This window comes from Magallana gigas, chromosome 5 (genome assembly GCF_963853765.1).
Source record: "Magallana gigas chromosome 5, xbMagGiga1.1, whole genome shotgun sequence".
Lineage (NCBI taxonomy): Eukaryota > Metazoa > Mollusca > Bivalvia > Ostreida > Ostreidae > Magallana > Magallana gigas.
In genome coordinates this window covers 16812502-16824663 of record NC_088857.1, presented here as the reverse complement: position 1 = coordinate 16824663, position 12162 = coordinate 16812502, and the positions used below count along the sequence as shown (strand labels likewise).

Below are 12162 nucleotides of genomic sequence, written 5' to 3'. Positions count from 1 at the left end.
GCCTTGGTAGCTACTTCCACACCAAAAATTAGAATTTTTTATTCATGAATAATGCTATTAATTTGAAAATATTCTCTCTGAACTGAAAGCTGCAAAGAAAATTGAATTTCCCATTCATTTTGTGATTGGCTGCTATTTATACCTGGGCCCCGGCCTTTAAGAAGGCAAAAATGTCCTGACGAGGCACGCGAAGTAATCGAAAAACTCATAAACAATATGTTTAATTTTAAAATAATTTAATTTGTACACAACCATTATGCACGCATTCCAATTCATTTCATTTTTAGGCTGGCGGTTTCAATTTTTACTTCTTTTGCATTAAAATAACGATACAAGAATGACTTATAACAGTCAGATAATATTTTTAACGGTACAGAAAAAAACAACCACGTTTTTACTCATTAAAAATTGTTCAGTTCTCTTCATTTAAGAGTCAATTACACATATATACGTTTAATTCTTTTGTTCAATTTTAATTCATCAAAGTTCTGAGATTCATCGGACGGGATACTGTTTTTCAATTAATTAATGGCAACGCATTATTGATTATAATTGTTAAGACTTTCTTTTCCTTACTTTTGTAAAGAAATATTCATTCTCGTGTTTTAAAATTGATATTTTCTAATTAATTATAAACTAATTTTTAAAGTCAATAAAAATACAACATGCAAAGCTTGACAAAAATTAGTTAATGAGAGGTAAAATATGCTTTCATTTGCAGCTGTTAGGAACATCCTCATTTAAATTTGGACCAATAATTGAATCAGATATATTTGCCTTCTTTTGAAACAGAATTTATCCATTATGGGAAGTGTTGTAGACTTTATGAAACACGTACCTTCTCTTTAGGAGATATATTGGGGGGTGGGGGGGGGGGGGGGATTGAACGACTTTCAAGCCCACTCCATAGGCGTTCTCCAGAAAATTTTGACAAACGATATCTATTTTAAAGTGTCTACCCTCTACACTATCACTGTCACTACAGTATTAATTTTTCTTATATATTCTTACCAAATTGCGCAACTTTAGACCTGTATAGATTGAAAATTCAAAACGAAGTTCTGGGGGGAAATCTGGGGGAAATCCTCTTGACATCGTCTTAAACAACACTTCATTTACAATCTAGTAGCAAGAAACACGTGAAACTTACAAGGCAAGATACTTCGAAAACACGCATCAAAAATTCAAATGACCTCGCCTTGCCTTGCACACTGTTCTTCATCTCATAAAAAAATCAGCTCCTGTCCCGGGCGTAAACGTCCAAAATTTAAACGGAAATTCGGGAATATCAACAAGGCATGCAACTGTCCGCCTTTTTGAATCTCGTCTGCAACCTGAAACGCACGTCTCGAAATCTTGGATTTACCTTGCGTTACCCTTACAGTTCTTACCTCAATCGTGTTTAGCGTACGAGACGAAGTCGCGGGGAGCTTATGCTATACCCCTGGCGTCGGCGTCTGGACCTGGTTAGAGTTATTGTTGCAGGTCCTGTATCTAAGTTATTACTTGTCCCATTTTTACCAAACTTGCATGGATGATGCGTGTGGACCTACTAATGGACTTGAAAGACTTGGATGCTGAATCTTGGCCCTGAATTTCAGATGCTGGAGGAGGTTAAGGTTTTTGGAGCAGGTTAAAGTTTTTGGTGATGGTGCCCTTTGATATAGCAATTTCGGATTTATTATACACACGCGTTTTAATGTCGCAAACGCGTATACGACAACCAGCGTAAATAATCACATTATGTAAATTCACACTGTCATTTTGTGGTTCATTTCATCTATATGAACGCTTTTACTTTTAAATTTCTGGCTATTGGTACTTTGCGGAACGGAACCAGGTAAGAGGCCCCAAACGGGGAAATAATTTTTTTTTTTAAAACGCCAATATTTCAATTCAACGTATCGTAAATGGAAGATTGTTTTACAAATTTTGATGTTTGAATGGACTGTGTATTACATGAAATATGCTACTCATTGCTCTATAAGTCATTATACGCTTCTTTCCCGAGAAAACCTAAAGTCATTAGTTGTTTTAAGATGTTAGACTGACACTGTAAAAATAAAGCTGTGGTTTAAACCAAACACAATTAATCTTAAAACAACTAGTGACTTTAGGTTTTCTCGGGAAAGAAGCGTGTAATGACTTAAAGAGCAATGAGTAGCATATTTCATGTAATACACAGTCCATTCAAACATCAACATTTGAAAAACAATCTTCTACTTACAAAGTTAAATTGAAATAATGGCGTTTAAAAAAAGTCCAGTGGTACAATGTATCCATTTAACACACTTGTATTCAATTTAAAATAATCTAATAGAATTGATGTAAGTAAATGACAAACATGATCTCAAATCAAACCCCAAATACTCTCCTCACAAAACCGCATTTTACTGATTAATATGAATGAACTTTACATGTACCTGTAAGTACAATTGCATAAAAAAATTATATTGTATCTTATTTAAAAATAATCATGATAAATCAATGTCTAAGAAATGTCATATTTGGCTGACATCAATTTTTGTCAAAAATTAGAGTATCTATTTCAAATATTTGATTTTCTTTACATTGCCTTTGTTGTATTCACACACAAACAGATTGCCATTATTGTCAACACATAAACCACATGGATTCTTCAGATCACAGTTATCAATGTAATGGAGAAACTGTCCATTCTGATCCAGAATATGGATACAATGGTTGTTAATATCTGCAGTCAGGATACGAACCTGTCTGTCTGTTGTGATACCCCAGGGTTCAAACGGATTTTTCTTGGTAACTGAGGGATGACCAGTGTATTTCCATCTAAGTTTCCCGTCCTGATTAACCACCACTAATGCTCTAGCCCCACTGTCAGCTAGACATATGTCATGGTTCAAGTTTTCAGTGATGTATTTACTAGTTTTATTCGCTTGGTATAGCTGTTTACCATCATCATCATATTGAATTGTTTGTTTCTCAGAAGATCCCGAGTAACGGACAACTTTGGATTGAGTTACATCAACACTGTTCATGGTAACCAGGAGATCACCACTAGAGGTGACACACAGCTGTTTAGGTACCCACCCCTGTAATCTGATCAGCTCTTCTGTCTGTCCGTTATTTTCTTTATTCACTGACCTTGTTGCCCCATTAGTGAACAGTAGATTCCCATCATTGTCTATAGCTATATCATTAGGGAATTTACCAAATTTTTTCTTGATTGTCTGGAGGAGTGAACCTTGAATGTTGAAGCATTTGATATCATTGGACTCTCCACAAGTCCATATCCTGCCTTCATTCAGACAGGTAACATTGCGTAGTTTTTCATGTCCAGTTTGTATTGTGGCAACAAGTTCTGGTTCATACAGTAGTTCTCTGACTGTAGTTATAGGTTGGTTTCGTGACAAGGTAATTTCTTCTGTGGCAGTAGATAATGGAGTTATCTGTCCAAACAAATTATACAGCGTCTCATGGTCTATTTGTTTTGGAATGAATTTTGGTAGTGATACCTGAATCTTGGGTGGAAGCTTGCTGAACTCTCTGATCTTAGAACTGTATTCAATGGTAAGAGATACTTCAGTGGCTTGCTCAATATCTTTTATGGCCTGTAGTGTTTGCTTTATGAGAGACTGTATCTCTTTGATTTCATCCAAATGTTTTTGTAAAATATTTCTGTGTTTTACTTTTATTTCATTGATTTCAGTTTTCATATTGTTAATGACCATATCAATTTCTCTGTGCCATTGCTCTCCTTGTTTTGACATTGTTGTTGTAAGTTTCTCATATCCTTCATCCAGGTTGGCAAGCTGATTTTCCAAGTCTCGTGCAATTTTTACATATGTAGGAGAAATAAGGTTAACTAACTCTTCTGCATCTTTTTCAATAGTAACTTTCTTTGCCTTGTAAACAGTTGAAACATCTTCGAAAATGTGTCCCCTATGTTGTTCAGATGCAGTACAAGAAGAACAAACAAAACTGCTGTTGCAATCTTTGCACTGAAGTTCACAATTTTTGTGTGGATGTATTTCACATTTCGGATAAATGAGAGTTGATCTTCGTTCTTGAAAAGGGACAATTTTATGTTTGTCATATCCATCTGAAATGTGTTTGCCTATACAAGGAATGCATAGGTTGACATGACAAAAGTCACAGTAGCTGTGTACTATGGCGGTTTCACACAGGTCACATCGGTGCACGTCCTGGGCACTATGACGGGGATCCATGGTTGGTCTACAAAAAATATATATTTGAATCTTGTGACTTAGTATGTATATAATAATAGATCAGTATTTTTTTAAAAAATTATATACAGTTGCATCAAAAGTGAAAGTAGTTTTAGAGTAGAATATTATTTTATTCATTACCAATCAGTATTAGGCCTATTCAAAATATTGCTAAACATATAGGCCTATTTGATAACAATTTCAAAAACAACTGTCGATGCATGTTGAGATGATGGTGAAGTAATAAAAACGAATACATACCGTGCTAAAATCTATCTACCCACTCTATAAAACATGGCTGTACGGAATGAGTTCGTCACCTGACAGCGTTAATACATTCGAGTTACCTCCCGTGCCTCATATCTTAATCATCATCAAAACAATTTTTGTCACACATGAAGGAATCCAGATTTTTTTTCTAGGGATCCTAAGGATAAGTTTGTTTGCCAGGGGGTTCAATGCATATTTTCGATATAAATGCATTTTGTGCTGTATGTTTTAATATTCCGGGGAGGGGAGCGGGTGGAACCCCATGGCCTCTATAGATCCGCGGATGTGACGTCTATAAGGCATGTGTCTTGGATTTTCTATTAACCAAATGTTGACCAAAGAGAATTACTGGCTCAGGTCGAAATGAGCCGACAGTTTATTTTGCATATGTCACTCATTCTAATATACCATGTACATGTAAATGGAAAAATTGTTTTGACGAAGATGTGTGTTTGCTTGTTATGTCTGTATATAAAAAACTGCTGAAAATATCTGCAGTATCTTGTATTTTTAACTAATTATAGAGTCAAAAGGTTAGGGAAGAAAATCGGTTTGAGAGATATCAGCTAATTTAATTTTGTACTTGCCTGTAAATAAATTACAATAAAAGCACGTTCTGTATATACTATAAAATATGTATTTTATGGTAAAGGGGTGGTCACATGATAAGAAGACAAAAAGTAATAACATAACAGGTATACATAAAACCATTGGCTGGACGATAGAAACAATAGAAAATCTGCAGTCTCAACGATCAAATATCAACCACATGTTAGTAATTTTGTGATAATTAGAGTTGGGTTCTGCGACCAGAACTCTCACAGTTTGTTTTTTCTATACTGGTCCTTACTTCACCAAACTTGCATGGATGGTGCGTCTTGTGACACTGATGCACCAGACAGTCTTGAATACTGAATCTGAGCCATATATAGGTTTTGGATCCTGGAGGAGGTTAAGGTTTTTAAAGCTGGTTAAAGTTTTTAGAGCAGTTTCCCTCTGAGGAATAAATTTTAGTTATTACTGGTTCCAACTTCCCCAAACTTGTATGGATGGTGCGTCTTATAGGACTGATGCACCAAACAGGCTTGGATGCTGAATCTGAGGCATAGGTTTCGGATGCTCGAGGAGGTTAAGGTTTTAAGAGCTGGTTAAAGTTTTTGGAGCAGGTGCCCTCTGATAATTATATCTTAGTTATTTCTGGTTCTAACTTCACCAAACTTGCATGGATGGTGCATCTTATGATACTGATGCACCTGACAGGTTTGAATGCTGAATCTGAGCTATAGGTTTTGGTGCTGGATGAGGTTAAGGATTTTGGAACAGGTCACAAATTTAATAGATAATAGTAGTATTTCAAACTTGCGTAGTTGATTAGACTATAATATAAATGAATCTGGATAATGCGTCTGTGATACTGATGCACCTGACAGGCTTGAATAATGAATCTGAGCCATAGGTTTCGGATGCTCGAGAAGGTTTTGGTTTTTAGATCTAGTTAAAATTTTAGGAGCAGGTGCTCTCTGATGATTATATCTAAGTTATTTCTGGTCCTAACTTCACCAAACCTGCATGGAAAATGCGTCCTATGATATTTATGCACCTAAAAGGCTTGAATGCTGAATCTGAGCCATAGGTTTTGGATGCTGGATAAGGTTTATATTTTTGGAACAGGTCACATGTTTTATACATAATAGCTTGCATAGTTGATTTAAGGAAGGAGTCTTTTCTGGTTTTCGACTTGTCAAACGTAAATTTAATTAATCGTTCATTAAATCAAGATGAAAGGAAATGAAAATAGTATATTTTTCTTTCTTTTTTACTATCATACAACTTGGCATAGAAAAATGTAATCAATGTTTAGAATGGAACAAGGACTATATTTGTTGCGTAATATTGGCGTAGGAAAATATCACATGTTACGCAATTCAGAATTGCTGCAGATTATATATATATAATGAGTCTGTTTTAGCATTTTAAAAACAATAACAATAATGTTGGATTTTTTTTACTAATGTGAACTAATAATATGATACTTGGGTTTCAAAATATGTTTTTAAAATATGATTTGCCTATCAAATAACATTTTTATAAGCTTTTTAAAGCGCCCATTGTATACATTGATTTTTGTGAAAAAATCACTAAAATCTGTTTTTCTCTCTTATGAAACGGTCAATATATTAGCTTTTCTGTCAATTTATATCTTTATATAAAGTCTTCATAATACATAAAAATTAGAAATATTTTATAATTGGAAGCATAAAAAAATAATCAAAATTTCTTCAAAATTTAAGAAAATTAGAGGAAATGCGGGCTAAGCAATATCAATTTTAGTATAAATATTTATTCCAATTTAGTAGTATAAGCTGATAGACACTCTCATGGTCTATGATTTCATTGAAGATTTGAATCTTCAAATCTTAAACAAATGTCTACAGAACTATAAAGAGCTACACTTATTTTTATCACTCTTTACGTTGAGGAAAAAGGTAGTGACCTTGACCTGACCTTTAACCGAAAACAAAAAGGTCAAATTTAATTAAACTGATAGAATCATTAAGTAATATGATCCGTTTGACTGTGTCAAAATTTCATGCATTTCGTATTATAAGAAGTATGTTTGATAATGAAAAGACTCCTTCCTTAACTATAATATAAATAAAGAGCAGAGGTAGCTTCAGATGCAGAGCCTGATCTCCATTATATCAAGGATGCTAAAAAAATATCCTACCTCAATAAAACCTGCTTAATAGATGTGTTTGTTGTTAAATGATATAACTTGATTCCTATGAAATAGTATCGTATGATATAATACCCTTTTGTTTTATATGATACTAAATTATATCATGTGTTATATTGTAGAAAGTTATGTGATACGATATGATATTGTATCAATTTTTTTCATATTTTATGATATGATATTGTCTCATGATATTGTTATGTATAGCATTGTATATTATGATACAATATTGTATAATATGATATTGTTTAATATATTTTTTAATTACACGATATTTTTTCATTGGATATTGAAATATATAATATTCTATCATATGATACGATATTGTATATTATATAATATATAGTATCATAAGATAATATTATATTGGTTTATATATTATTATATCAAATGAAATTGCTTTTTATGATATTGTTATATACAATTTTGTATAATATGTTTTTGTATATAATATTCTACTACATCAATATGATATGATACAATGTTTATCAAACTATATTGTATCATATGATACAATATCAAATTTTGTATCAAATATGATACAGTTTTATACAATACAATATCATACTAAATTATAGAATATGATACCATATGTAACAATATTGTGATGTATTATGTGGTATTGTATCAAATGATACTATATTGTATCATATATTATATATTATGTGATCAAATACAATAACGTATAACACGATACAATGTCATATCATATATTATAATATCAAATTGCATCATTATTTATTACAATATTATATTGTATTATATAATATATATCGTAAGTATGATAGTATGCAATATTGTATTTTATGTTATTGCATTGATAAACATTGTATCTTATAATACCGTATGAAATGAACAAATGATTAACATACAGTTTTTTAACATATGATATACGATTATGTTTCCTAACAGTATCCATAAATATCCAAGATCATAAAGTATGATTTCATATTATATAATAAAGGTGGCCTCATAAAGGTGTCGCCTTATGAGGTGATGCCTCGTTTCGGTGAGCTTTGTAATCTGTGATTACCTAAGTTTTTATCCTACTCCGACGATGAGCTGATAAACAACACAAAAGTTTGACTTTAGTTGGGTTTCCTTCAAACACATTAATCCAGCCCCGCCCCCCCCCCCCCCCCATCCCTCCAAAGAATCTTTAGGGATCCTCTCGTATTCTGTACTGTAACCCAAAATGGGAGTCTGAGTTCTATTAGCCACTATTTGTTGTATTATTTAGGAAGGCTGAAATGCCTATGAATGTTAACAAAATGATACAGCATTTTATTACCAAATGCTATTCTTTTGCTATTTGGTAGATAGTTTGTGGGTGCAAGCTCGGTGAAAATGGAATGCATAATTGATTACTCTTATCTTGGATCCTTGGGATTTTTAAAATGAAAAATTCTCCATTATCTGGCACCCTTTTTGCACAAGCTTCCCACCAAAGCAGGTAGTATTTTCCGAGTGCATTACGATCAGATAAGGACATGTATAAATTGTTGCCAATACCAACAAAATACCTCATAACCGTTTACTTTCATTTTATTTAGCAAGAAAACTCTTTTACAATACATACCATACACTATATTGATAGCCATATTTTGGACAATTTGTGGGCAATGTTTCTTCAACCATCTGAAATTCGATTTAGTCAAGACTCAATAGGAAACACTTTTGGTCATTATACGAACCATCCATATAAACCTATTGGAGAAACACTAGACGACATTATATCTGGCAGTGTAACCTCCTTACCGGATATTTCTGTGACTATGATAAACGGGTTCTGGTACACAGCAGACAACAGACGGCTTTGGGTATTACAACAAGCCGAAGAATGTGGTGAAATTGATGATGTTTATGTGTCTTTGATAGATGAAATAAACCCAAACAAGTTTACGACTGAAAACGATGGGATCTCCGTAAAAGTTAGGGGGGACCCGGGAGGTCGGTTGTGGAAAAGAATTCTGGACCCAGATGGTATCTTTTGGAAAGAGAGCGACTTTTGTGTCACCTCCTCTTTAACGCAGAGTCCAACTGTCGTCCAAAGTCCAACTGACGTCTGCAATGTTGCTGAAACTCGGAGTCTAGGAGAAGACAAATATAAACGCCGAAATAAAAGAATATGCTGTGGAATTATATTTGGTGTAATATTACTTTTTACAGTTGCGATAATTCTTATCGTAACATTGGCATAAACAACGGAGACAGTGAACTGTTAATTCTAAAGAAAAGTTGAGATTGTTTTTTACTTCTTTTCCCTTTACAGTACATAATTATTCTACATTTTGAAATTATATTACCACATGGAAAACGTTGAAAATGTCTTTTTGTGCAGGAATTACATTACTTTTTGAAATTAATATCATGCATTTCTGTTATTAAATAAATTTTATTCGCAAGAATGATAGTTCTATAATTTAGTTTCCAACGAAAACATTTCTAGGATGTATAGTAATAATGAATGTTACATGTATGAATGTTGTTTAAACTGAAACCATTTTATGAATATGAAAAACGTACATGTAGGAAATATTTGAGTTAAATTTAAATCATCCGTTTTCCTTTTCCTCAGCTGCTGGTAATTTTTTCTTTTTTGCATGATTCTCTATCTATGCTGATCGGGTTGGGTCACTCGCACCTTCACAATTTCCACTAAAGGCGTATACTAGTAATTATGCTAGAGTGATAAGGTGCGAAGGCGAAAATGCGATGGAGTTAAGGCAAATAAACAACAAATATTGTTCCATCGCCTTCACAGCTTTGCACTTTTGCCTTTTCATTTTTTTTTTTAATTTTGGTATTTTCCCCTATGCCGTATCCTTTTTGGGAGTTGATTTTAATCAACTCTCCTATGCAGTTACTCAGACAAACCGAAAGTGAAACAGTGTTTGGACCTCAGCACAAATCATCGCTGCTGACAAGACTTAGTTCTTGAAAATGATTGATGAATTCGATGTAATGTATGCTAAAGCATTGTTTTTCAAGGAAACTTATTTATAAATACCTTGAAAATAGTCAGATTTTAAATGGTACGATAAATTAAAATATTTTTTGTAGTCTAATGTATTCCTACGCCAGAGTTCAATATAGTCTCGTTCAACTGGACGCTCAGATGTCTCCGTAAATGCTTGTCGGAGATTTATGGTGTCAGCCGAGCGTTTGGTTGAACGAGACTAGAGTTCAATATTGCTTGGATCCGTACAATTTTTGAGAAATATTTTGTATTACTGATACATAGTTTGATTGAATTAATTTTACTCTAAATATTATTTAACATGATTCATATGGGGGTTCTCGACATTCTTGTCGAAAAAGTCCATAAATTCATATTATAAAAATGTGCGTAATTCAAATACAAATTAGAAACTACATGTACTTGTCATGCAAAATAACATATCATTGATTTTGAGATAAACAAACATCGACAAAATCAACTCCCGTCAGTTCTTCAGTACTTTGATTACTAGCTTTGGCAAAGAATATTTTGTTTTGTATTTTTTGGTCTTAAAATATAATTGTTCGATAATGTATGATATAACACATTTTTCAAACAAATTAGATAAAAAGAACAATATCATTTGTGAATATGTTATGTTAAAAAGAGCTGTCAAATATTTTAGACAAAAATTTGATTGTTCGTATGCAAAGTTAATATATAAAAAATGATGTACATGTTCTTTTTAAAAACCATGATACAAATTCTATAAGATCTACAACAAGCAATTTTTTCTACTTAATATTCATTGATAAAAAATTTCAACAATCGGTCCAAGAAAATAAATGGAAGCGAATATTCAACATTAAGGAAGGATATATATGGAGAAATGTAAATGTGTCCAAAATAAAGAATATGTATAAGGAAAAATGGCAGAATTTAACTACAAACTGTTAAAAGATATATTAAATAATAATGTATATGTGAATAAATGGAATAAAGATGTATCACCATTTTGCACCTTTCGTAATTTTAATGAAGACATAAAACATTTGTTATATGATTGTGAAATTGTCAAACCTATTTGGGAAAAAATTGGTTCCTTTTTAGCTCACCTGAGCTGAAAGCTCAAGTGAGCTATTCTGATCACATTTTGTCTGTCGTCCGTCTGTCCGTCCGTCTGTCCGTCTGTCTGTCTGTCCGTAAACTTTTCACATTTTCAACATCTTCTCAAGAACTACTAGGCCAATTTCAACCAAACTTGACACAACTCATCCTTAGGCAAAGGGGATTTAAAGTTGTGAAAATTAAGGGTCACACCCGTTTTCAAGGGGAGATAATTAGAAATTAATGAAAAATTTCGAGAAATTTTCAAAAATCTTCTTCTCAAGAACCAGAAAGCAAGGAAAGCTGAAACTTGTGTGGAAGCATCCTCAGGTAGTGTAGATTCAAAGTTGTGAAAATCATGACCCCCGGGGGTAGGGTGGGGCCACAATGGGGGGTCGAAATTTTGCAAAGGAATATATAGAGTACATCTTTAAAAATCTTCTTCTCAGAAACTAATCAGCCAGGAAAGCTGAAACTTGTGTGGAAGCATCCTCAGGTAGTGTAGATTCAAAGTGGTGAAAATCATGACCCCTTGGGGTAGGGTGGGGCCACAATGGGGGGGGGTCGAAGTTTTACATAGGAAAATATAGAGTAAATCTTTAAAAATCTTCTTCTCAGAAACTAATCAGCCAGGAAAGCTGGCACTTGAGTGGAAGCATCTTCAGGTAGTGTAGATTCAAAGTTGTGAAAATCATGATCCCTGGGGGTAGGGTGAGGCCACATTGGGGGGGGGGTGTGTTAAAATTTTACATAGAAATATATAGAGTAAATCTTTAAAAATCTTCTTCTCAGAAACTAATCAGCCAGGAAAGCTGAAACTTGTGTGGAAGCATCCTCAGGCAGTGTAGATTCAAAGTTGTGAAAATCATGATCCCTGGGGGTAGGGTGGGGCACAATGG

The 12162-nt window shown here is 33.5% G+C and overlaps 1 protein-coding gene across 1 annotated transcript; it reads right to left on the bottom strand.

Moving 5' to 3' along the window:
- Positions 1–2268: 2268 nt before the first annotated feature.
- Positions 2269–4702, bottom strand: LOC136275660 (tripartite motif-containing protein 2-like). The gene is made up of 2 exons (XM_066085298.1): positions 4470–4702; positions 2269–4215 (listed from the first exon to the last, which is right to left on the bottom strand). Exon 2 carries the CDS (start codon positions 4206–4208, stop codon positions 2544–2546), a length of 1665 nt encoding a protein of 554 aa, XP_065941370.1. The 5' UTR covers positions 4209–4215; positions 4470–4702; the 3' UTR covers positions 2269–2543.
- Between the last annotated feature and the right edge of the window lie 7460 nt (positions 4703–12162).